At 27.3% G+C, this 27,933-nt stretch overlaps 1 protein-coding gene across 1 annotated transcript; it reads left to right on the top strand.

Moving 5' to 3' along the window:
* The first annotated feature begins 1,784 nt into the window (after window positions 1–1,784).
* On the top strand, window positions 1,785–27,641 carry LOC145849826 (uncharacterized). Its single transcript, XM_082954900.1, has 19 exons — window positions 1,785–1,944; window positions 4,745–5,068; window positions 6,104–6,243; window positions 9,585–9,702; window positions 10,509–10,587; window positions 12,410–12,620; window positions 14,914–15,014; window positions 15,477–15,595; window positions 16,176–16,323; window positions 17,225–17,395; window positions 18,931–19,112; window positions 21,114–21,360; window positions 21,483–21,565; window positions 21,999–23,119; window positions 23,570–23,676; window positions 25,308–25,400; window positions 25,465–25,884; window positions 26,158–26,395; window positions 27,028–27,641. Exons 1-19 carry the CDS (start codon window positions 1,848–1,850, stop codon window positions 27,127–27,129), a joined length of 4,101 nt encoding a protein of 1,366 aa, XP_082811026.1. The 5' UTR covers window positions 1,785–1,847; the 3' UTR covers window positions 27,130–27,641.
* The last annotated feature ends 292 nt before the right edge of the window (window positions 27,642–27,933 follow it).

Raw genomic sequence — 27,933 nt, 5'->3', positions numbered from 1 at the left:
ATAGAATTTTTCTATAAAGTTTTTATAAATCTGTTGTTTTTGTTTGTTTATCTTAATTTGTTGTTTTTTCTTTAAAACTTAAGATTTACACTTTTATATTAAATTTCATTCATAATAAATGAAATTTAATATAAATATGTTTAGCATAAATTAAATATGTTTAGTATAATGATCAAAAACTTTTCTCCACACCAGGTCTATTGTTTGTAGTTATTTCATTTAGTTTGTTTTACTCTTGTTTTTGTTGAAATAGTTTTTTTTGTTTGATAAGCATAAGTACAATTAGTTTCTTCAGCTATTTATATATGAGTTTTAAAGTTGTTATTGTATGAAGTAGCTTACTTTCCATTCTGAAGCAAAATATAATCTACATATTGTCTGTATTTCATCATTTACTCTGTTAGGAGTTAAAATTTATACAAACAAAGATAAAGGTGTTCTCTTCAAACAAAAATTTTAGTTGTTTTCACTTTGTAAACAACACTAGTTTTAAACAATACTAATGCAAAGATTGCAAATTTCTGCAATTTGTGCTGCTAACTAATACAACAACATATTTTCAATTTAAAAAGGTTAGTTTAAAAGTTAAGAGTAATAAATTTTAAAATTAATAAGAATATTGCATAATTATATTTGTTATAACCAAAGAAGTTTTGTAGAGATATTAATTTTTTATCCACTTTAATATCTGAAAGGTTTGACTTAACTAAATATTATGTTAATAAAAGATCTGTTTTATTTCTAAACTTAAAATAAAAGGTTATATTTTTTCATTTAAGTCCTATTTTTGTGTAATAATTCAACTTATATATATTTAAAATTTAATTGTGTTTGAAGGTTTCTGTAAAAATATATATAATTGCTTTTAAAGTTATCTGACTTAAATAAAGTTATTAAAAAGTAGTTTTTAATTTTTTTAAAGCTAGAAAGCTTATTTTTCAATAACATTTCTTAAATAAAATTCTTTAAGATATTTTTTGAAAACATGTTGTTTTTAAACTTATATGATTGAAAGTTCTGTAATATTAAACAAGGATTGCTTAAAAAAATAAAATATTGTTTTTTACATTGTGATGTTGTAACTTTCATAAGAAAGCTTATTTAGATAAAAATTTGATATACTGGATTAAAAAAACTCCAAATAATACGAATCCACAAAACTTAATTAGTACTTCAAAATCTACAAAAGTTACAATATAAGATTCCTTGAAAACTAGCTCAATTGAGACAATTTTGGTCCGCCCAAAACTTTGCTATTCTTATTTGTGAAAAAAAAACAGTTTTCAAAATGGCAATGTTGATCTATTCCAATGAAAAAACTTAAAAAGTTTTACTACTGTATAAGATAGTTCATTGAGTTTTTATAAGAAATATTAAAGTGCTTATTAAAATGACTAAATCTGTTTTTATAAATGTGATTAAAAAAGGTGTTAATAACTTGTAAATGTATCATTAAAAATTAAATAGAAGAAAATTAAAATAGTTCTACAAGTTTATTTCATAAACACAAATAACCAAAAGTATAAGAAAATTTTACTCAAAAATTATTACTTTCTTAAATGTTATTATTCAAAAATAAAAATCAGGTCGTTTTATGCTTTACTGCAAGAAAATAAATTTATTATAAATGAAATATCGAAAATAAATATTCAAGTTAAAAAGTACGTTAAAATGACTGTTTTTATTATATTACAAAAACAAAGCAATAGTTTAGTTTTTTTTGATTCAATAGTTGTTACTCTATTATGATTTTGACTTTAATTTAAAATTATTTTGAAGTACATTAGATTTTAAGATATTAAAAAACGAAAAGTTCTTAGAAATATAAAAGTACACATGAGAGCTGTATGATGCCTAAGCCTTGGAAACTAAAAAAGATATTTAAAAAGAATGATGCAAACCCTACCAAGGTTTCAGCAGAAGATAATTCCAAATGTTTAGAAGGTGAACAAGTTAAAATGTTTTAAAGTTTAAGTATAAATTTTCTTAAAGCTTTAAAATGTAACATTAAATTGAAAAAGGTTTATAAAAAAAATTGTATTAATGAAATATTTCAGGTACTTATTTATTGTAATTTGTAGCTTGTTATAAAGTTATAAAATGTGTTTTAAAATAGTTAAAACTGTTATACAAAAAACAATTACAAATAAATATAATTGATAGCCAATACCAATATTAAAAATAAATAATAGAAAGAGTAGTTTTTTTAATAATTACAAGTCTTGCAAAAACATAGTAGTTTCTTACATTTATGAAACAGATTTAAAATATGTTTTTTAACATAAGTGTTATGTATGCATACATCAAAAGTTTATTTTCAAAATAAGTTGTTTATAAAACTTAATAACAAAGTTTCAAAAAGAAAGTAGTAATTTATTTATTAAAAACCACATAAGTAGTTATTATATTTTGTTGAAATAAACAAAATGTAAAGGTATGTAGATATAAATTTAACTAAATTAGTTTTAATTTAAGATGGATAACTTGTTTGATTATGTATGATTTATACTTACTTGAAAAAATTAATTGTAAATAACTGAAAAAAGGTACTGAGAATTTTTTTTCTCTTGATATAATTCTGATACAGTTTTCCTAGGATTTCTTTGCTAAGATTTTATTGTATACTATTTTAAAAAAATTATTAAAATTGATTAAACTTCTTTAACTCAAAGTTTTGATGACATTTAAATTTTTTTTATATTACTTCCATTGTAAATTATTAAAATAACAATAAATAAATGTAGTCTAATTTTTAAAAGTAAAAGGTGGTATTGTGCAGTTTTATTTAACTTTATTTTTAATATTTAAAGAAGTATGTATCAAAATAAAATTTTAAAAACTTTTTTTTTATACTACAGTTTTGCTAGTTAACCTAAAAATTCATAAAATTAGTATTTGTATGAACTATAAGTGCTAAAATTTACTATTGCTTCCATGTAGTATAACTTAGTGGACCGTTATCATTAAATGGTTTATTATATTTACTAATGATAATGAATTTAACAGTTTTTTAATGTTCTTGGGTAGATTAAAATGCAATAGTTTTCAGTTAATAAAGCATTTTTAATTAACTCCATACAACATTTTAATCTATATGTTTATCTTTTGCTGATAATAAAAATTCTTAGAAAATGAATAAAAAAATTTATAGATTGTAGCTTTTCTAACAATGCTTAATAACAATGATAACTTCACTTAAAATATCTTGAAATTATTACAAAAGAATACTAAATGGATAAAGTTGTGGTTTGATTTACAAAAAAAGCCCTTATATTAGAGTTTTTATTGTATTTATAATAGTACTAATTTTTATCAAACTTATAGATTTATAATACTGCTTTACACCTCCCTAAGTTATATTAAAATAAGTTTGATTTTTTGCACTAATACTTAGTTGTGTTATTAATAGAAGCAAAAACAAATTGAGTTGGTCAGAAATTAGTTTTAATATAAAATTATTTTTCATGTGGCTTGATGAAATTATTTGTGTCTTGCATGATTAATAACTGTTTTCTATGTAATAAGAAAAAAATTAATAAAATACAAAAAATATAATTATTTAACTCTGTTGGTTTTACTTCACATCAAATATAGTTTTGTAGTAAATTAAAAGGCAGAGGTAATAATTGTAATTTTCTTTTAAACTTTTCTGAAGAGCCCATTCTGAAGGGTGCTTGAAACAGCAGCTTTGTATTGCATTTATTGTGACTTTATTTACTGAAAATTGTTTTTGTTCACGAAAACCCTTTGTTGCTTATGTGGTTTCAATTAATTTTTATTTTTATTTTAAACAAGTGGCTTTTATAACAATAGTTTTGTCAAGTTTTTTTGGTTTCAATTAGTTTTGCTTGTTGGTTTGTCAGTTACACTTTGTTGCAAATTTATTTTGTGTTTAGGTATTTGATTATAATTTTTAGTTTTGTTTGTAACTTTTAATATTAGATATCAGTTTTTAAGTTGATTAGTAGTAATTTTTAAAAGCTTAAATATAAATAACAACTGTTGTTACAGTGCTTTAAAATTAGATAGACAAAATTAAATTGCAAAGTTACATGAAATTTTTCGAATTTTTTTGTAACAACTATAAAGATACATCATATTTACTTTTCAAAACTCTTTTTTCAACTTTTTTCAAAAGTTTTTTTGGTAAGTTTAAAGTTTTGATATTTATCTAATAAGCAAAGTATTGACTAACCTAAACCTAAAAAATATTTAAATATTTTTTAAATAGACTATTGATTGTATGTTTAACTTTTTTTTCACTTAAAATTTATTGAAATGCACTTTTTCTTTGAAAAAAATTTATTCTCTAAATACAATAACATGTTCTTAAGCATATGATGTTTTACAAATACTTAACTTTGTAATAAGTTACTTGTAGAAAAAGGTAAATTAACTTATGTTTTTATTTTTTGTCGAATTTAATAAATTTAATTATTACAGATTAGAGAAAACCATAAAGTAATTGTTTTTGGTTTTTGATTTCTATCAATCTTACAATTTCAGTTGTAAGTAGGAAAAAATAGTTGCTTTAACGCAAGCTCTTAAAAGTAAACTTTCAACTGATAATTTTTTGGTCTAGTAATATATTTACTAGACTTCAAATTTGTTAAAAAATATGCAAGTAATTTACATAAATTCTTTTAGCTGTTGTAAACCTTGTAGTATAAGTAAAGTATTCTTTTCACTCATTTTACAATCTCAACAACACTACTTTTACATAACAACATTGTTTATTTTTTAGACCAACCCAACATGGCAGAAGCAAACCAATGTGACATCACACAAGAAAGCATCGCAATCACTGATGACGCTGAGATCTTCGGCCAGTCTCCTCACAAAATCAGCAGCTACGTAGAGCAGGCCGTGGCGTCACAAACGAAATTCAATGCCAATTACGTCACAATGGACTATATAGACAAGTTTAATGACGTGTCAACTGGCAATGACGTCACTTGTAACCAGGGAAGCATCAACGACCTCTACGACAAGTATGTGACGTCACAGAACGCAAACAACTGCAACAATAACGGCAACCAGAAAGTTTCTGAAAACATAAATTGTGCAGGTTTGTTAAGAAATTTACACTTAAAAATTACAAATATAAAAAATTTATACGTCAAAAATATCAACAATTTTTAAACTAAATATTATTGTTTTATGAATCAGTTGTACATCAAATGCTCAAGTTTGCTTTATTAGTTGTCTGTTTTAATGATATTTTGAGAAATTAAATATATCAGTTTATAATTTGCTTAGTTGCTTTTTGACACATTTTTATCTGAAGTTGATGTTGAAAATAAACGATGCATCACTTAAAGTCATTAAAAAAGTTAAAATACTACACGTATTTAAACCCATAAAAAAGTTCTTTTTACTCGATTGAAAATATAATGATGCGTGTTATATAAAGTAGCGTGAAACACTAATGTTCAATCTTTATATCGAACTACTGAGCATATAACTTGCTGAAAATCGTCTAAAACGAACCTCATTGACTTGTAAAACTTCAATTGATATTACGTTTTTGGCAATTAATTAGATTGTTCAAACGATTGTGAAGATCAATTGATGAGGAATATTAAAAACATATTTGTTTACATATCTTCAACAGCAAGCGAGTTTTTATTTAAGCAGATACAATAAATATAGAAATGTTTATTTTTCATTTACTTTGTTTTAACATAGAAAAGGTATGTTACAGACTGTTGGTAAATGTCTAGAAGCTAAATGTTAGTAAGCTTTTGATACTGTATCTTTAAAATATCAATTTGTTATGTTTTATAAGCCATCTTATTTGACTAAGAATCAATAAAAACAATAAAGTGAAATTAGTATTTAGGAAATATCGATAATGCAATATGCTTTTGAATAGGTTCTAAAACATAATTTAATTAAAGCAGTTTGAATTTTAAAAGCGATAAAATCATTCATTTTTAAAACTCTAAGTAATTTTAATTCAAAATTAGTTTTTACAGTAATCATACTATCAAAATTAGTTAAATATAAGTTGTAGAGAAGTTAAAGCACTTAAATAGTTAGTTATTGTTATTATAATTTTTATTTTTATACGTACAAAAAGTTTAAAAAGTACAATTTGCAGGCGAGTATAGTGACGCGACAATGAGCGAAATAGACTTGTGCGCGTCCAACCTGGAAGAAATTCCTGATGAAGTGTATCAGTACAAACAAGTCGTTAAAAAATTACTTCTCGAATCCAACTCTCTGACACATCTATCTAAAGTTAGTTTGTGAAAAAGTATGTCTATCTTGTTTGATTTTTTTTAAATACAGTCATTCTGGTGAGAATGTGATCGAGTTTGAAAGATTTTAAGTAAGTGAGTGTGTTTTATTCAACATATGCTTTTCCTTAGTATATTTTTAAATATAATAAACTAAGTAACAAATTTAAAATAAAACACCATTGTTATCGTCTTGTTCGAGATAGCAGTAAGAATTTTATCTTAATTTCAAGTTACTAAGTTTTTATTGAGTTATATCTTAACAGTGCACGCAGTACAACCTTATGCAATATTTTATCAATTACCAGTTTTTTGTTATCAGTATTATCACTTAGATTGTAATGTGTCGGTAGATAAGATTATTTTCCAGTGTTAAAAATATTCTTAGCTTTTGATCATTTTTCAGTTTGTTGGCTTGTCATAATAAAGTTTGCTAAGTTTTTTTACAAAACTAATTTAAAATTGAATCATATCTACTTTTAGAAAGTTAATATTTTTAAAAGTATAACAAATATGTGTCTGAAATTTAAATTAGTAAACATAATTATAAAGACATTTTTTTTGTAAGAAAGGATTCAATTTTAAAAAATAAAACTACAATTAAAAAAAATATGTTTCAATTTATGCCATTAATCTGCTACTCAACTAAATTTTGTTTTATGAAACAAAATTAACGTTAGTAGTAAGTTTTAAGTCATTTTTGTTCATTGCATTAGAATATATATATATATTCTTAGAAAATAGTTTTGTTTTGAAATTTTTTTTGTTTACGTTTGCCTTAAAATAATTTTTTTTAAACATTGTATTACTGCACGTATATCGTGGCAGATAGCAATATTAAACTGCCTGCTTATAAAAACCACAGTAAAAATGAATTTACATAAAAACTCTCTCAACACACTTTTGTTTGAATGAGAAAAAAATAAACAGATTTGCGTGTGTAATTTTTTTTTAAGGAATTGCTTTACTTTTTTTAAATTAAAAAGTCGATAAAACTTTTAGGTAATATTTGTTTCTTGAGATAAAAAAACAAAAATGAAAAGTACTACAAACTGTTTATTTTTAAAGTAAACAGTTTTTAAAACCTGTTATCAAAATAACAGAGTAAAATAAAATTATGATATTTAATAATTTAATTTTGATTACTTTTAAAGCTTCTGGTATAAAATTTTATATGTTATTTTTATTAATATAACTTTTAGTACTGTTTTCACATTGTAAACTTTTAACAATAAGTTCTATTCAACAATTTTTTAAAGAAGCCTTTGAAAATGACCATAATAAATAGGTTATAAACTTGATAATATAATTTAATTCTCTATACTAAAAAGTATTATTATTTTAGTCTACAAAACTTTTAAGTATTTGCTTTGTGATAAAAAACACATTGAAGTTAAACAAACCGTGTTTGATAAAATATTTTGTCTGTATAATTGTCAATGCAAAAAAAAGTTTATGTTTTAACATAGTATTTTGTACTTACTAAAACTGTAAACTTAGTAATATTTTAAAATAAACATGTAGTAACACTAAGTTTAATCTCAAGTTTCTTTTGATCTATATTCGTTTAAATATAAACAAAAGTATTTATTTATTTAAAAATTTAATGAATTTTTTTAGAATTGATTGACACAACGTTTTTATTTTCTATATGCAGTTTTATAGATAAAATTTATTGCCCACAAACAATTTCATTGATTTAAAATGAAATATTTATTTTTACATATAAAAAATATTGATTTTTCGTTTTAAATTTACCGAGCTGTCTAGCGCGCGTTTAATTTGAATTTAGTTGTCTCACAAGCGACCTGGTTAGACAAATATTAATCAATTTAAATTCATAATACTTTTATTGTTCGGTATGTTTTGTAACTAATGGTAGAATTAAAGTTTTTATTAACTATAGTTAGAGAATTTTTAAATTCAATTGTTTTGTTTTATCAATAAAATAAACACTCACAAACAAAATTGAGTTATAACTCTTGTTACTACTTAATTTTGATTTCAATAAATTCTAATTTGATTGAAATGCTTTCTTTTATTTTAAAGTAACGATTGTAACTTTTCCATATATAAGTAGAATTGCTTAAAAATATTTGGGTAAATAACTGAACTTGCTACTTATCGAAACATTAAACAAATTCTTAACTGTTTTTTGACATATATGAAATGTTAATGAACTGAATTAGTTTTTTTTTCAGTAAACTTATAAACTTTTTATGATAATGCCGAGTTTAATTTTTGTTTTACCTTAAATTTGATAAAAAAAAATTATCACCATAAAAACTAATTTGACTTCCGATAATTTTTAATACTTAAAAAAAAAGTAATTTCTTCTAAAGTTCATATTTAAGTCTCAGAGCTAACCTGTCTTAAGGTCAACTTAATAAAGTTTCACATATTAATTTTTTTCTCTTTGTTATAAAGTTTTGTTTTGTCTACTTGAAAGTATTAAACTATTGATAACTTTCCAAAGCTTGTAGTTCGAACTTTTAAACAAAATATAAAACAAAACTAATTGATCAAATTTTAGGTTCATAAGTAGTTTGTTTTCATTAAACATCATAAAAGGTCGAAAATTTAACATAAACTCTGGAAAGATCATTTTTTATAACCATATGAGAAAAATGATAAATGTAATTACGTTAATTGTGTTAAGTTAAATAAGGGTAAAACAGTTATATTTTATTAAAAAAATCACACAAACGCTTAGTTTTTTATCAACCAATAAATTTAAAACAAATGTTCCATAGACTTTGTTACGAAATTTAAGTAAGACTAGTCAATCGAAACAGCTACAAAAATAATTAATTATAACTAAAAAGTAAAATTTGTTCTACCTGCAAACAATTCCAAACAAAAAAACCAGACATTTTTCACAAAACCGATTTTATTATTTTTTTCGTCTGAAAACCTTTTTGCAGCTGAGTTGAAAATGTGTTTAAAGTTTACGTGGGATCAACAGGCTGCTCTTCACCTGCCAACTTTGCTTCGCTTCTGTGACGTCATAACTGTTTGCGTTATTCACCAGCGAACTCGCGCTTGAGTTGAACATAAAAATGCAAAATTGTTATTGATATAATAAGATGAATAAAATCAAGTTATAAAAAATGTATTGGTGGGAAAATTTCGTTTAATATACATTGTTTAATGTAACTGTTACTTCTTTAGCTTACTTGTAGTTGTAATCTTCAGGTATTTCGCCGAAAACCACTTGAAAACGAATCTTTGGTTTTTTGTTTGATGTTTATTTTTAGCCCGCGGCCATACTTGATTGCATCGGCACTCAATTTTTGAACAAAATAACATTCGGTGTCATTTAATTTGCAAATATTTCCACAGGAGCTGTTCGAACTGTCGAAGTTGGAGTTTTTGTCGGTGAGCGACAACGAAATAAGGGACATCCCCGTCGAGTTGGCGAAGTTGTCGAATCTCGAACATCTGGATGTTTCGAAAAACAGTTGGTTTTCATGTGTTTATGTTGTTTGGTGAATTTTAATAATTCATCTTAAAGTGCGGTTTAAAGTGCACCGTGCTTATTGCTGGTTTGCCGCAAGCTTGAATGTTCAATGTATGTAATTTTTATTCTGTTTAGCACATTTTCATGTAAGTAGTGTTTCATTCTGATTTTTTACCACTTACTTTTTAATATAATTTTTACACTTTTATTAATTTAAAATAATACATTAAGATATTGTTAATGTATAGTTTTTTTCAAAATTGGAATAACAAATTTTAAGTTAATTTGAAAACTTAAATGTGAAGTTGTAGTAAGCTTGAAAGTATTATGTTGTAAATGTTGAACAGATTATTGAATACTAATGTGTTGCATTTTGTTTCAAACTACGTTTATGTTTTAACGAAAGCTTTAACTTAAACCTACTAGGTAGACTAATGTAAAATTATGATAGCTTAAGTAAGGCCAAAAGCAAATGATAAAAAATGTTTAAAAACTTAAGTAGACTTTTTTTTAGAATCATTAACATTGGAACGTGATTAACGGGTTTTACTAATGTTTTTTCGTTGATTTATTAGTCGTTTTTGTCTCATATGAGTTTTTAGTTATGATTTTTCAAGTACTACTCTCAAGTTTTTAAAATAACAACTTCTGCTTCTGATTCTCACATTTGCAGTAGATCTTTACAACGATATTTACGATTTATGATAATGTTTACTTCTGTGATTAAAAAATTGTATTGTAATATTAAATCTATTTAGCAAGTCTTTGAAAACTTTTGTAATTTGTTAATATTTATTATTTCGCAGTGTTACCCAGCATACCAGAAAGTATAAAGCACTTGAAGAAGTTAACCAGTCTCGACGCTAGCATCAACAACTTTGAAAGGTTTTATTTAGTTCTATTAATGTTTGTACTGATTACTTTTGAAATATTAAAACATTGATGGTAAAGTTTATCAAAATTTTCATCGAATTTATAATAAGAAAAAAATAGTTCGATCAAATTCAAAATAATTTGTTTAAAAATATTTGAATCCTGTTTGAAATCAACGCGGCATTTAACTTGTGTGTTTTCAACAAGGGGAGTGAAGTTTTGGCAAATATTGATCAAATTATTTCCAATCGATGTTTTGCTGTTCAACAACCTTTTGTTTTCACCTCGCTTTATCCCAAAAATTACTTTTAATTTTTTTCTTTTGATGTCGCTTCTACGCGGTGCAGTTTTTATAAATTGTTTTTTTTTCTAAATTTTCAACAGCTGTTAGTTTCAATATTAAAAGTTTATTAATAAACTGATTTTTTATTTTGAATGCCATAGTATCTTCTGAACTAAGTTTTTTATTTTCCAGTCAAATGTTTAAAACACATTATTTCTATAACTCAACACAAGCTGATAAGATTCAGTTAATATTTGTGCCAACTTCTTTCTAGAATTTTAAACAAAGTTAAAAATTATTAACGCATCACCGGTCAAGCGATCACGGGGTGCATGAGTATTCAATTAAATCCGTATAAGTCATAACATTTCTCATCTCAAATTAAGTAATACTAGACTAGATCTTAAATGGATTACTTACTCGGATTTAGCTTTCTGCTATTTCGATTGGATTCAAAAAAAAATATTTGATTAAGTAATTTTTTATTTGAAAATAAGTCTTAACATCTGCAAGGGTGATACAGAGTTAGTTTTAATTATAAAATTTAATAGTTTTTCTCTCCATACTAGTTTACCTTTTTTTAAGGTGTTTTGTGATAAATTTTACGAGTTGAAGTTTTATAAACAAAATTTGCGTTTTAGTTTTGATTAAATAAACAGTTTTTAATAACACATTTTAGATACATGATATGTATTTGAAAAGTATTCCTACTTTTATAAATCATAAAAATAACAAAATACATTATATTTTAATAAAGTGAGGCATAAGTAAATATAAAACTAAATACCAAAAAATAACTTTTTTTTTAACTTTAAACTGTTTGTTGTTAAAAACAGTTATTTAAAGTATTTTTGTTATTTAGTTTTGTACACAATTCAAATAAAACCTTTTTGAAAACTTAGTTTTATTAAGCCTTTAAAAAATTTTTACTTCGAAATATTTGAACTATTCTTTTTTAAACTTATATCACATCTTAAATTAGCACATTCTCTGTGATGACAGTTCTATTGTGACGTCACACATCATCGCGGATTATAATTTCATCCCCGGATTTAAAGCTGTTGAAAGAAGGCACTATCTACAACACATTTCGTTACTGATATTCGAAATATTTCAAGCCGTGAAAGTTTGCGCATTAAACTTTCAGCTAAAAATATATTTGACTTTGAGGCGGAAATTGAGATTAGTAGTTATGATAATTATTGCTACCAAGTAAAAGTTTGGTTAAATATATCTCTAAAAGTAGACATCGTTCTTGAAAAAACCGGCTGCTGCTGCAAATTTTAAGTTAACTCCACCATAGTGTTGATTAAATCAAAATATCTAAATCTTTTAACCTTTCCATCGAAATCAAATAGAGTCTTCCCATCCTACCGCTTTATTCTTTATACTCTTACATGTTGCACAAATTTAAAAACCACATGAAACGCGATAGATTTTTTTATTAATTGAAAAACACACCACAGCATTACTCATTCTATTTTACAACTTCAAACCCAAGTACAACATTTTTATTTAATCAAACACCAATGTTATTAATACTTTCCGCAGGGTTCCGGACTGCATCACGCAAGTCAACTCGCTCACCCACCTGTACATAATAGACTGCTACCTGGAGTTCGTCCCGTCCACCGTCGGCAGGATGACCAACTTGCGGGTGCTCGAGGTCAGGGACAACCAGCTGCAGGGGCTGCCCAAGTCCATGAGGCAGCTGCTCAGGCTGGAGAAGCTGGACTGCGGCGGCAACAATATTTGCGAATGGGTCGGTCTTCGTTGGAGTTATATTTTTGATATTCATGAAAAAGTGCTTGTTACATTACAAAATTTTAAACTAATTTGTAGTTATAAGTTTAGCTCATTTCAAATAAGTTTGCGAATGGGTCAAAATGATAGTTGTTTTGATATTTAAAAATTGATACTATTTATGTTTAACAATTCAGAAATTTGTTTATTGAAATGTATAAGCTGTGTATTTAATTATTTGAAATTTAATTATTTAAAATTAAATTACTAAAACTATTTAAAATATTTACTTTACTTGTAACTCCTTAGTACCTAACACGCATGGATTATAATGAAATAGAATGTTTATATATGTGAATGGTTTCTTTATGATTAATAGTTGTCTTAGTATCTGACCACACGCATTGGTTGCAAATGCGCATTGTGTATTAAATTTTTATTAATTTAAGATTTTTGTGTTTAATAAGCGAAATGAATAAAAACATTTGTGAATGAGTGCGTTTTAATTTTATATAAGTCAAAGTTTTTTTCTTGCTGAAGACAAATTAAAAATTCTTCAAGCAAAAATATTGAGCTAGTCTAAATTTTTTGTAGGTTTTTATGACTTGTTTTATATTTTTTCTAATGTTATTGATGAACAGAATAGCAGTTGTTGTGATAACTAACATACAATGATTATTATTAAATTTAATAAGACGTTTGTTGTTGTAAAAATTTTTAAATAACTTTAGGAATGTTGCAATTTATTAGACGTTGAAGTTTTTTAGTTCTTCACTTACAAATTAATGAGTAATTATAATGCAAAAAGTTTAAGTACAGCCGTAGTAAAAGATCAAGTAGAAAATAAAACATTAAACCTACAAAGAATGTCCATGACTTATTTTTTTTTTACAACAGTATAAATTGTTGTTAAACTTACGAAAGCTAATTTAGGAAGTATTTTTATACGTTTTATATTAAACTGTAGGACTTATTCTAATTTTGTTATTGCAAACACGTTAACTTTTTTTATAACCTGTAGAATAAAAGTTTTCGTTGAAGGTAGAACTTTTGCATTCACTTTAAAACATTCGTTTTATCTATGTACAATGCTTCATTTTTATTATTTATGCAACTGCTTATTTATGTATTTTTATCACTTCTCCAAAAATTACTTTTAAAAAGATTTAACTGCATTTCACATCATTGTATTTGTTTGTCGAGAAAAAACTGTGTTTTGGTTTCTATAAATATATGCTTGTTTGATTTCACATAAGTGTATGTCGCTGTAAATTTAAACATGCTCCGACAGAAAATAAACAAACGTTAAAAATGCACTTTCTATGTTTGCATGTAAACACCATAAACAAGCAAATGTTTTTTTTTCTGCAATTTTGAAATTACACACTCTAGAGAAAGTTTGTGAAACCTATGGGCTTTGGAAAAAATATACGAAACAATCTATATGTATATATATATATTAATGTCGCATATAGCAAGTTTGCAGTGAAGCCATAAAAAGCTTAAAAAAACAACAAAAAACTTTGCGGTTTTTCTAAATGCCACACGGCGCTAGTTTTTGCAGATTTATACAACTTTTTCATCGTGTTGTTTCAAGCTTAATGTTTTATTATTATTCGCCAACTGCTTGATAATGAATTGTTGGACCTGTATGGTTGAGAATGCGTTAGTTCAAAGCGTTGACTTTGTAAATAATAAACTTATCAGCAGTTAATCGATCAACGTGTTGTACCTGCGGCAATACTGTTAATGTTGATTGATTTGACTGGAGTAAATGTGTTAATTTTTAAATAAATGGCTTTTTTGTGCCAAACTGAAAAATATTGTATCTTTTCTGAAATCTATACAAGTAAGTTAGTTTTTGAAAATTTTTTTTTGTTAATGTGTACCATGCATGAATAATCTATAAAACTGCTTTATAAATAGTTAGTATTGTGTATACAAAAGTTATACTTTTTTCCGAGACTTTTCAGAATAATAGTTTAACTTTTTGTAGTGCAACGTCTTACTAAATTAATATGTTTTTTAAACAAGTTAACGTGACTTTTGATTAAAAGTATAACTCGTTTTGAACGCCATTAGGTCAAGTAAATTGCTTAGAACTTAGCTTTGATGGTTTACATTAAGATTAAATCAAAGCTTTTTAATTTTTTTAATGTAAATACACTTTAGTTTTTAGCTTGATGTGTTTTTAGATTTGTGTTTGTTTTAATTTCCGGAATTATAAATGGATATCTCTAATAGAGTGAAAAATTACTTACAGCAGAAATCTTTGAAAAATAATACTCATGTATATTTATATTTATTTACAGCCAGAAGTGATATGTTCACTGGGAAGCTTGCAAGAATTGTGGGTGGATTCCAATGAATTGTGCCAATTATCAAGTGGAATCCAGAGTCTTACTGGCATGAGGTTCGAATATTTATTAAATTGTGTTTCGTATTTAAAACTGTTTTTAAACTTTTTTTTTACTTGAAAAATTTAAGTTCTTTTTCAATATAAAACAATATTGTTTTGTGTATTATGTAAAGTTATATATAAAATGTAAAATAAAACAAATTCAACAGTAATCTTCCTTTATTGTACCAACATATGTTTCTGTGTGTTAACGAATCAACACACTTCAACTGGGTTGTTAAATGGGAAGGATAACTCTGGGCTGTTAAAGGATAACCCAGTTGAAGTGTGTTGACTCGTTAACACACAGAAACATATGTTGGTACAATAAAGGAAGATTACTGTACAATTTGTTTTATTTATATTCCAGTGAAGTTATTTCACTAGGATCTTTTGTTAGCAAACGATTAAACCTATATTTTTGAACAATTATATAAAATGTAACTATTTAAAGAATGTGATTATAAAATTCAACAGGTATTTCGATGCAAGTAAAAACATTCTGGACACAATTCCAGTACAAATATGCCAAATGACCAGCCTGAGAACATTGATATTATCAGAAAATCAAATAACTAAACTTCCCGATACCATTGGTTTGCATTTTGTTTGTTTACTGTTTTGGTTTTTAACAAATTTTTATTTTATACAGACTTATAAATTTCGTTGACAAACTTTTCAATTGCATGTTCAATTCAAAAACAAATATTGTTAAAACTAAACTAACATATTTTTTACATTCTTCTAAAAATATTTCATTCTTAAGCATTCAATAGACAATTTTACAACTGAATAGTTATGCTAAATAAGGTTATTTGATATGCATTTAGTTATTTTAAGCACTCTTTAAGTACTTCGAATTTAGTTTTAAGCTGCTTGAGTACATCAAGTGTTTTAATCTATTTTCTCTTCAGATTAGTTCGAAGTATGAAAATAAACTGACGATTGTTCTTAGTTATTGACAAAATAAGTCGTATTCTGTTTTATGAATTGTAAAAAGCAATACAATTTTTAATTTAAGAAGAAATTTCCAACTGTAATTTTACTTTTAGATACAAAAAAAGTAATCTACAAGTAATATTAAAAACTTTTTGCTTGTTACAAAAACAAATTAAAGAAACAAATACGTGATTTTGCAGAGTAGTAACATTTTAAAATGAAATAAACAACCAACAGGGTTCTGCAGTCAGCTGGAACATCTCACTCTTAACAACAACAAACTGTCAGAAGTACCCGCTTCAATAGGAAAGCTGAAGAAATTGCAGGAGCTCGACATTTCTGAGAACAACCTCAACCTGGTTCCTGCCTCCATCGGAAACCTCAAGTTTATTATTTATATTTTATATTATATTTTGTCTGTTTTTTAAACTACTTGTTAGTTTTTTGATACAAGTATTTTTGAAACTTTTTAGCAGCCTTAGCTCAATAACAACAAAAAACTTACTCTTAATTGTTGTAGTAAATATTAAAGTACTTTGTATTAAAAAATTAATAAGTTTTAATGTTTTTGTTTTATGTGTCAAATTTTTTAACCACTACTTAAGCAGCATAAAAACTAGAATAAGCTTAACTACAAAGGAAATTAGTTTTATTGCTCGATTAAGCATTTAAAAACGTTATTTATTGATACAGTCATATAATAAATGTTTAAACTGTAGTAAATGTTTACTACTAAACAAATAAACCTATCAAAACAAAGGGAGTTTTTGTACACTAATGGTCTCTTTTATTTACAACTAAATTAAAAGCACAAGTAGATTGTTTTAACTTTTCACAGCTGCTTAGTTAAATAAAAACAAAAAGAGACAGTCTGACTTTTGAATAATAAATTAAATGTCTGCATTATGATTGCAATATGCCTACTGTCAATAATACTTACATAATCGTGTGGTGTTTTGTCGAAGTGACGTAAATATTAGATTTATTTCTGTGCGTTTTAATAATTAAATTATTAAAATGTATGTATTATAATACATTAAGCACTCAAATAAAACAGTATTTTTTTTAGTAAAGAAACCAAACTTTTTTTCAAAAACTTTTAAGAATGAGTTTTATGTTTGTGTTTCAATACTAAAAAGCTGTGACACGCCGCAAGTTAAAGTTTAAAATTACATAAAAAGCTCATTTAAAAAATTAACATTTAATAGTTTTCTTACAACCTTTTTTTCCTACCTGAGTTTACAACAAGTTAACTAACATGCATATGAACCAACACATTTTCACAGGAATCTTCAGACGCTGCTGCTTCACAGGAACAATTTGGAGAGAATTCCAGACGAAATAGGAAGTTGCACTAGTCTTCAGTTGCTGCAAATCAGCAAGAACAACCTGAAAAAAATACCTGATTCCATCGGCAACCTGCAAAATTTGAGGGTTCTCAACGTTTCAGATAACAAGTTGGTTTTTTGTTACTTTGCTTTAATAGAAAGTCATTTTAATTCTTTTGAAAGGTCAATTACTATCTTTTTTAAAGTTACATTACTTTTAAAATAATTTACATTAAGTAAAAACAAAGCTAACCAAAAATTTCTATGGTTTAAGTATGTTAATGATGGTTTTATAAAAAAATTTTTGCACAAAGATATTTTTAATAAACTTTAATTAAAAGCGTTTCATCTACAAAAATTTGCCACGAGTTATTGGTACACGTATGTTAATGATGTTTTCAAAAGTTGTTTTGTATATCTAATTAAAAACAGGAAGACACGTGTTTTTTAATGTAATTAGCTTCCATCTGTTTAGCATCTATTATAAGTATTTAAAAAATTTGTACGCACATTAATTAATAATTATTTTGTGGATGTATTCTAAGTTCACATTAGTTCGCCCAACCACATTATCTACAATAATTTATTGTGTTTTATAAAAGCTTTTAACACACAAATGTTGTTAAGATTTTAAATACTTTGTTTTTGTTTTTCCTAGAGTGTTATAAAACTAGCAAATCATATATGTATGTATATATTTATTTATTTACTTGATTATATAAAAAAACAATAGGTTTATACGACCGTTTCGTATATGAGATATATAACCTAATATTCTCATCAGTAAAGCTAAAGTTTATTAACAATGTTTTACATAAATTTAGAATTTGAAAATTTTATAATTATTATGACGTAATAATAATGAAGGTTTTTGTACTAAAATAACTATTAATATGTATATATATATATATATATAGAATTAAGTTATTTAACTTAATAAATTAAATTTTTCACACTGAGCCCACCATAAGGGCTTTATTAATAAAAAGGTTTATTTAAAGATGTAAAACTTGAGTCCTTTGAGTTTTACATCTTTAAATAAACCTTTATATATATATATATATATATATATATATATATATATATATATATGTATATATATATGTATATATATTATCAAAACACTAAGTTTTGAAATACAGTTATTTCACTAATCTGTTAAACAGAAAAGATCTTCAGTTTGTTTATTGTGATAATATCTTAAAACATAAGTCAAAGTGTACATGAAATTAAGCAAAAACGTAAAGGATTGTAACGTCACTAAATAAATCATTAAAAAATGTAAAACACATTTAGTTTGCATAATGTTAAAATTATTTAAAATAAAAGCTTGAAAAATGTTTACAATTACTAAAAAGTTCTTTTCTTTTATTTAGAGCTTATTTAGATTTAAGTTTAATTTTGAGATCTTGTGTTTTTCCATATTGCAGAGAGTGCAGCCATGTTTTAAATTGAGTTTGTTTTTTTTCGTGCTAAAATTCCCAGTTAATGCTAAAATCTTCATTTCTATCCTTCAAATCCCAGATATATTTCGAAAGTGTAGTTTTTAGTCTGTCATTATATATATATTATGTTGATAACAAAATGAAACTTTTTTACTTTCATCTTTTATACTAACACTTTTTGATTTTAATTTTTCTGAGTATTTTTCAACTTTTATTCAGTCTCCCTTATTTGCCCGCGTCGATGTCACGGTTAACTAATTTACAAGCCTTGTGGATGAGCAGCAACCAATCGCAGCCTTGCTTCCCACTACGCACACACTATGACGTCACAACCGACAAAAACGTGATGACCAATGAGCTATTTCCTCAGCAGCAGTACAAAGCTAATCTTAACAATCCAGGTATGTTTAGTTTTTTTTCTCAGTTTTTTTATGTAACAATTATTTTTGAGTATATTTTGTACAATTTATTTCTTCCTGCTTAAAATAATGCGAGTTTTGAGAAAAAAAAGTATTACTAAACTAGTTTATAATAATGGTATGAAATAAATAATGGTATGAAACTTAAAATCTCAACACCCTTTTTACACTTCGATTTGTTCCTGCTCAATAAAACTAAAGTAGCTAAACATATAAAAATTCAAAAAAGTCATACTAAAGTATCTAATAATTAGTTGACAGTAATAGCTTTAGATGTTCACCACTTTTGATATAAAATTTAGATTGTTAATTTATGTAAACCCTAGAACTGCAAGAACAGATAGTTTTTTTCAGTGTAGTGTTTAGTATATTACATACATTAAGTGTATTCTCATTTTTGAATATTTTGTATTACAAAAACTTTAAATTACATTTTTTTATTTTAATTTGTTCCAGATAAAAAACTCACCTTGTTTAGTTACATCGTTGTTACTTATGTGTTAAATAAATTTAAAAGTTATAAAACGTGTTATAAAATTTAAGCTTTTACCGTAGAGAACATTCCACTTAAATTGCTATTTTTTAGTTACTTAGATTTTCTTCGTATCGTGTTCCAGTCAAAAAAAGACTTTACCATTATGTCAAAATAAATTCTGTAACGCTTTTTTGTTTATTTAATTTCATTTTCGAGCAACGTTGGTATATAGGTCAAGCTCGTATTGACTAAATGTTAAATGGTTGTTATCTTTACATTAACGTATAACCTTACGTGTTACAACTCGCGTTGTTAAATTAAACAAAAAAAAACGTCTTCGAACACAAAATACTTCTTTTACCTTTCAATTACTATCTCATGTTTTGCATTTATTTTTCTTTTCCAACGTACAAATATTTAAAACGTGGTTTAAAGATTTATATAAGGTTTTGTTTTATATTTTAATTTTTTTACTTTTGGTTTAATTTATTTTATTCCAAATTTTTTAAATTCACTGCTGAGTTTATTTAACTTTTATTTTCTCAAAACAGCTGTTGTTGCATACAAACTTCCACGCAAACGAACCTTTTCAACCTCAAAATTTCACTATAATCAAAGCACTTAGAATGAAAATTGAAAACAAAACGCTACTAATTTTAAATCTAATTTTTTCAAAATTTCAAACTGTGATAAAATTTCTTAATTTTAGTAATTTCCTCTAGTATATATAAATTCTCTAATTTTTCTAATAAGTTCTAATAGCTGTATTTTTTTATTCGAAACAGCTGTTGTGCCTAAAACTTCCACAAACTTTTACTACGAACCCTTTGAACCTCAAAAGCCTGCGGTCGCACGTAACATAACGAAAGCGTGATTTGCACTTGAGGGAGAATTGAAACAAAACACCGTTCAGTGCCAAAACAACTGACTTAAAATATAGTCTTCTTCCTACTTTATTTTCTCATCAAAAGCGGCGCACATTTTCAAAGCACGCTGTTGTTCTGTGATTATTCATAATTTTTTTATACAAAGCTTTCAGGATAGAAGAAAGCTCAATTATGCGGTCAGCCTCAGCTTGAGGTTTGAAGCCAAAAGTCTTTAAAATTGTCTGAAAATTTAGTTTTTTACGGAAATTACAGTTTTGACAAAGACATTGGTTGAAAAGTACAGCGGTGGAAATAAAGCTTTTGCATGAGATTTTTTGCTAAAATATTAAAAACTGTTTGTTTTACAGTTAAAAATTATTTCACGTTGTTGGTATGTGTATTTTGTATATTTTTATTTTTTTTGAATAGTAACAATCACAGTTCTCAACTTGCTATCAAAAAAATAATATTTAATGATTCGTAAGTTTGTTTGTAAAACAATATTTTACTCAATAATATTAACATCAATGAGACCCTCGACATAAACATCTTGTTCAAATAGTATTACTATTTTAGAATTCTTATCAATAAATTTCCATTGTTTATATTAAAAAAAATTGAATGTTTGTTATTTTATTCCAGGTCAGTACGCATGCATCAACGAAGTCAACAACTCCTACGAGCAACTGTTGATGACGTCATCAAAAGAAAAGGACCGCGCCGACGACAAAAAGTCCGTGGTGACGTCACGATGCAACAAGGTGACGTTCCGCCTCGAGAGGAACACTACGCACGGAAGCCGCGTCGACGTGAATTGTGACGTCACAAAGAAATTCTCAGACCTGATAGTGGAAGAGGTTTCGATGAAGCGGCTCGAAGTTGCTCAGGAGTTGGTTTTGTTAAAAAATTTTTGTCGTGTGGTAATTAGCTTATTGATCATAAAACCATATAATAAGTTCACTAACTTGTACAGCTTTGTTACATTTCATGAAAAAAAAACTTTGTTTACAGAAGCTCATTTGATGAAAATGATACAATTGTTGTCGGTTCCGGATCTGAACTAAATGTTGATGATGATCTCACATCTTCAAAAGGTTTATAATTTGATACTTTGATATTATTTCATGTACTTACAGCCAACTAAACAAAGAATAGCCAACTAGAGGCTGGTGACTTTCAATTGTTCAAAGTAAACTTATCAATAAACAACCTTGTTTTTAAAATACAATTAATTTTTGTTACTGTTTTTATAAGAATTGTCTCAACTTAAAAAAGAGTTATTAAGCATTTTGTAGAACTTAAGTTTATGATTGGCTACCATTAGTTTTCCAAAATTTAACTTAATAAGCAGCTGTGAAATAATTTTATGTACTAAAAACTGTTTCTACTAATTTGTACCGCGTTTGCTTTTTATTTTGTTTATTTATTTATACAATTATTTTCTGATATTTTATCTACGTTTGTATTTTTATTTTGTCTATAAAAGTTTTTGGGTAATTTTTTATTAACTCAAGGTTTTGTCAACAGATTGCTCGTTCAACTTCGACGAGGACAATTATGACGTGGCGAGCGAAACCAACTTGGCGGTGACGTCACCAAACTTCACGTCGTCACTTTCTCCTCACGATTACGTCATCGGCAACCTGAAAGTTGTCACCCCGGAAAAATCACCGCAGAAATGCAAAGACGACATCACAATCGAATCTCCAGCAAAGTCGAATTGCGACGCAAAATTCTCCCCTCCAAAACCTGACTTTTATGACGTCACAAAAACCGATTTAGTCCCCACGTCGTCGCTGCTCGAGTTCGAGCCGTACAACAAAAACACCGACAGCTGCAGCGAACTTATGACGTCATCGCAGGATAGCGGCGTGTGCAGCAAATCTTCGAATGACGTCATCGCCTTCGTCGACCACAAGCCAGAAAGTTTCAGGAGAAGCGAACCACCGACACGAAGGACAGAAGCTCCCGTGAAATGTTTTAAGCCGGAAGTTCCCGCAAAACCGCGCAACTTGTTTGCCAAGAAGGTTGTGACGTCACAGAAAGACGAGCAGCGCAGCAACTTCCGGGAGAAACTGGAAAAGATGATGAAGCGCCAGGGCGGCAGCATGACAACACATCCTCCTCTGAGCAGGAGAAACTCGTCGGAGCTGAGGCGGAACGGCAGCGTGACGTCGTCTGATGTCAGCAACACGCCGACAAGCGAGCGGATACGTCAGAGGCTGCAGTCGATGCCGTCGACCAATTCCAGCGGCTCGTCCGTGGGCAGCACGTCCAATGAAAACCTGCAGGAAAAACTGGGTCAGCTTCTGCTGGACGGCGGCGACCGTTGTCGCGTCCCCAAAGCCCCCAAAGAAACCGTTCCCCAGCAACAGGTTTCCAAGCAACAGCCTGGTAAAATGCCCGACGATTGGAGGTGGCGCGTATTGGAGCACCTGCGTCACAAGAACGTCGTCCCGCCCCGCAACTGTGACGTCATACGGTCGAAAACGCCAGCAATGACGTCAATTTCCGCGTCGGCGCTCCCTCCCCAGATGAATTCAATGACGTCACTGAGGCCGAAAAGCGTGACGAACCACAGCATTATGACGTCATCGGCTTTCACGAGAAGCGCGAACGACGTTACGAGTATTCCGCAAAACGTTAAAGTATGTTTTTTAATGTTTTTTGTAACTGTTTAAAGTTTTGTAGGTATTTATTTAATATTGTTACTATTTTTTTAAAAATCGCAGCGGCTTTTCAAGTAATGTGAAATTACTAAAGCAGTTTTGAAATTTTTACATTCTAAGGGCAAGAGTGTCTTTTGAAGCTTATAAACTTATCTTATAATTTTATTAAAAAAAGCTTGCTCTTATACCTACATAGAAAAAGATACATTATCTTTCAATATCCAAAAATATTGCACATTACTAAAACTACATATTGTTGTAGCTAGTTTTATCAATATTTATTATTAAATTAAGCTGTGACTATTTTTTAGATATGTAAACACAAAATTTGAATAAAAACTACAGTGTATCTTTTAGTTCAATAGCTTTACAAAACTAATCAAATATACGTTTAAGAAAAATCTCATCTAAAGCATAATATAAATGCAGAAACCAATCAATGGTAGAAAGTTGCCTTCTTATGAGGACCACATGAAAATGAAGAGTAAAAAGTTGCCAACTTTGCCAAGAAGCGGTAGCCACGAATCTGTTCTTAAGTTTGTTTTACATTTGTTTTAAATGTATTGTTTGTAAATGCCTATTTAAACACATTCAAGCCAATTTTTGACTTTATCAAACTTTGTTCAGGGTTGCCACTTTACCTGTAAACGTGGAATTTGATAATTTAGGCTAAATAACCTGGAATTTGAGAAATTTTGAAAAAAAACCTGGAAAAATCTTGAAATTTGATCAAAAATCCTGGAAAAACCTGGAATTTTTAATAACTTAAACATTTTCAGTTGTAAAATTTTGATTTGACACAAAAAATCTATCATATAATTAAAATTTTTTGTCATCATCAAAATTTTTTTTTATTAAAAAACATATTTAAAGTAACTTTACAGTATCTTTTCTATGCTTTTGTTCTATTTAACACAGTTTCTTTAATAGAAATTAACTTAAAACTAAAAATAGACCCAAAAATGTGTACTTTTAAAAACCTGGAAGAAATTTGGAAAAAAAAATGATAAAATGAGTGGCAACCCTGTTTGTTGCTATTTATTTTAGAAAATTGTATCTCGACATACTTTAGTAATTTTCAAAAATAAAAAGTAATAAAAAGTAAAGCAACTTTAAAATACAATTTATGGTAACAAAAAAATAGTTTTTAATTACTTCGGTTTTGTTTGACATTAGCTTTTATTCAGTTAATAATATTTAAATTAAAAAAGAATTTTTTACTATGAATTCAATGTTGTTTTGTGTGTAAGTAAATTGTAAAATTAGTTTGGAATTGAAAATTTTTTTTTTCGTTAATTAAGAGCTCACATACATGTTTTAATTTCCTTGTTTGTTCAAATTATAAGGTTAATTGGACAAAACTATTAACCGCAATGAAAAATTCTTAAAAATGTCAGTTTTACCTAATTATGCTTTTAAACAGTTTGAAATTTTTCTTTAATTTTAAAAACATTCAAAATAAACAGTTATATTCGATTTAACTTTAACTTTAGTGCTAATTATAAGGCTTTGTACAAAAGGATTGAAAAATAAAAATGTTTTAACTTAAAAAGATCAATTAATTGTCAGCAGAGTTGTTTTTATTTTTTTAGTATATAGGCTAATTGATATCTTAGTTTTTTCATTTGAAATTGTTCATTCTCTACATGTGAATAAAATCTTATCTGTCAACTATGTTTCTTAAAATAAATATGACGAAGAAAATTAAATTGATGAGTAAATATTTCAACTAGATAAATTTAAATTACGCACACAAAATTTTACTGAATAAAAACAGTATTACCTCTTGACAATCAAAAATTAACACAAGTAAATTTAAATTTTTACAACCAAAATTTCTTTCATTAGAATTTAAGTTTATTTGTAAAAATAATTTTTCTACGAAGGAGAAATTTTATGCTGTTAATAACACTAAATGGATTTAGAACTTTTAAAGTAAAATTAAAATTTATGTTAATAGTTTTCTTTAAACATGAAGCCTCGTTTTCTCAATATCATCAATAAAATGTCTTAAAAAGAAATTATCAAAAAAAAGCAATGTTTTCAAAATTGGTCAAGGTCTCAACAAAAGTGCTTACATTGAATTAAAATATAATTTTTATGCCAGCTGTATAATGTAACTAATTTCTAAACTTTCGAGTCAACTTAATTATTTTTCTTCATTCAGTTTCGAAGGACCGGTCCACAATGCGACGAAGTTCAACAAAATGAGAACTTCCAATTCCCACGACTCGCTACTGGAAAGCGACTTGAACGAAAAGTTTGTCTGATTTATTTCAATAAAATATTTGTAAATTTATTTTTTAATTATTTTTCACAAACAGGTCTTCCGCCTTCAAGCCTTATTCCACAAACTTTTCGCCTAAACAGCAAACCTACTTCAACTACTCTCCCCAGCAACCAACCAACTTCCTGTATCACCAAGCAACCAGGCAGCCACCCTACCACCACCACCAAAACTACCCGCAGAACCAGTTCGTCCAAACGCCAAATTATCCGCCCGCCAACGTCAACCAGGGCCGCCAAAACTACCGCCGGGAAAGCACGCGGCGCAACCTGTTTCCCGCGGAAGCGCAGGAGCAGGTGTACTATCCAATCAGGAGCCAGGAGAGGAGCTTCCACCACCAAGTGGTCAACCCGCAGGTGAATCCCCAGTACCAGCACCCGAACTACGTGCAGAACAGAATATCTGCGGCGCCCACTGGCGGTGGAAGGATAAGCGAGAGAAATTACCACGACGACAAGTTGGTTGATTTTATTTTCATTGTGTTTGTGAGTGCATTTTGTGATCAATAAAAATATAGTGGTATTTAGGAAACATGTTATCGTACTCTTGTTTTAATTCAAAATTTAAATATTTTGATAACACATTATTAGTTTTAATTATGTAAGGTAAAAATTCAAAACCAATATTATCAAAATCTTGAATTTTAAACTTTTTTATTAAATTTTTATCCAATTTAATTTTTATTAAAAACAGATTATAACAGATGTATTATTATTGATTTTTTTTTTAGTTTCAGCCACCAGCAGCAGCTGATCGGCAAGATGAAGCAGAGGGTGCATCAAAACAGTGGTGTGACGTCACACAGGAAGGTGGAAGTGGTGCGAGTGCGGGTGAGGAGAAACCCGACGTTCGGCATCCACGTTCGCGAAACTGGGGAATACCCGGGAGAAAGTGGCGTTTACATAATGAAGGTTCAGAGGGGAGGAAGCGCGGATGGGAAGATAAAAGTCGGCGACAAAATACTCATGGTTTGAATTTGAATTTTTGAATTTATTTGTGTTTAAATTTATGAGTTTAAATTATTCAAAGTTTTGTTGGTAAATAATGTGTTGTGTGTTTGGTTTTTTTTTAATATTTTATTTTGCCATAAATAAACTAAGTACTAATAGAATGAATGTTATCAGAATTTTTAGCTGATTTTAATTAAAGACTAGATTTAGCACTTTTATTTGGTTAACAACTTACCTTACTTAAAAATTATCACTCAAAGTTTATTTTTTGAAAGTTATTTCTTCCTAGTGGGATTGTCATTTACAAGTTGAATTATTATCTACTTGAATACTTATTATTATGTTTAGTTAAGAATACTTTATATACTTTATAAGTAATATAATATATTATACTTTATAAGAATTAGTTAAGAATACTTATTATTCAAGTAGATTATTTTTATATGATAAGTATCATAACTGACAAAACAACCATGGAGAAACACTGAACTATAACAAACTTTTAAACCAATTAGTTCGTGTTTTTCTCCATTAAGCTTAAAACTCAAGGTAAAAACTTTTATTGTTCTGCTTAATGTTATAAGTATAAAATTTTTTCAAGTAGGCGAATAAAAACGCTTGTTATCAAGTATCCGATGTAATTTTATCAGGTGAACGGCAGAGATATTTTGGGTGTCGACCACAAAACGGCAGTAGAGATCCTCAAGCATTGCGGGCAGGTCGCAAATTTGGTGTTGGAGAGAAAAGTATGATGTGTGTTACGTCATAAATCCTCGAATTATTGTGAGTCAACTCGCATTAACAAACATATGTATCGACTTGTAAAATGACTTTAAAACACGAAAATCATACGCGGTGGAAATTTGGTTTGGAAAACTTGTTTGATACACTAATAGACTGCACTGTTTTCGAATCGTATTAAATAAGTATTAAAGAAAATTTCTTACAAAAAACGGCTGCGGCAATTGTTTTGAAGTACATCACGGTACACTTTTGTTAAAATTTCTGTGAATCTTAAGCTACATATAAGCTTGAAACTCTTGTGAGTGTTTTTAGATGAAACTAAGCTTAATTTAAAGAAATTAGTTTATTTTTTTTGCACAAAACAACAATTCTTTCTGCATACTGAAGAAAACTTTTAAAATGTTTCAATTTGAAAAGACTGTTTAATGTCATAACACTATAATATTATTAAAAACTGCCTTTTTTAATAAGTTTTTATAAAAAGTGTACAGTATTTTAAATAGAAGAGTCATTATTTTTTGTGGACAAATTGTTGTTTTTGTACATTTTATATCTTTTTATAATGAATACTTTATCTTGATTAGATGTTATTTTAACATAATTATATAGTAAAGAAATTTTATAAACACTTTTATTTTGTCTAGTAAGTGATTTTAACTTTTTTTTTTGAAAAGTTATTTATTATTTCAACTTAGTTATGTACTAATTTATGCGAAGTATGTGACTATACCTACGTTAAATATTTAAAACATTTTTTTATAAGTCTTCCATTTAAAGGTTTATAAACAAAATGTTTAGATATTTTTATCATT

The sequence above is a fragment of the Thalia democratica genome, chromosome 2 (genome assembly GCF_965202585.1).
Source record: "Thalia democratica chromosome 2, ktThaDemo2.hap1.1, whole genome shotgun sequence".
Lineage (NCBI taxonomy): Eukaryota > Metazoa > Chordata > Thaliacea > Salpida > Salpidae > Thalia > Thalia democratica.
Note: the sequence above shows the minus strand (reverse complement) of the source record. Positions and strands in the feature narration are given on the sequence as shown.

Excerpts from the sequence above, each read along its gene's own strand:
- LOC145849826 (XM_082954900.1), top strand. The coding sequence starts at position 1,848 with ATGATGCCTAAGCCTTGGAAACTAAAAAAGATATTTAAAAAGAATGAT. Across the intron at positions 19,113-21,113 it reads AGCTAATCTTAACAATCCAG|GTCAGTACGCATGCATCAAC; the intron begins GTATGTTTAGTT and ends ATTTTATTCCAG. Across the intron at positions 25,885-26,157 it reads AGAAATTACCACGACGACAA|TTTCAGCCACCAGCAGCAGC; the intron begins GTTGGTTGATTT and ends TTTTTTTTTTAG.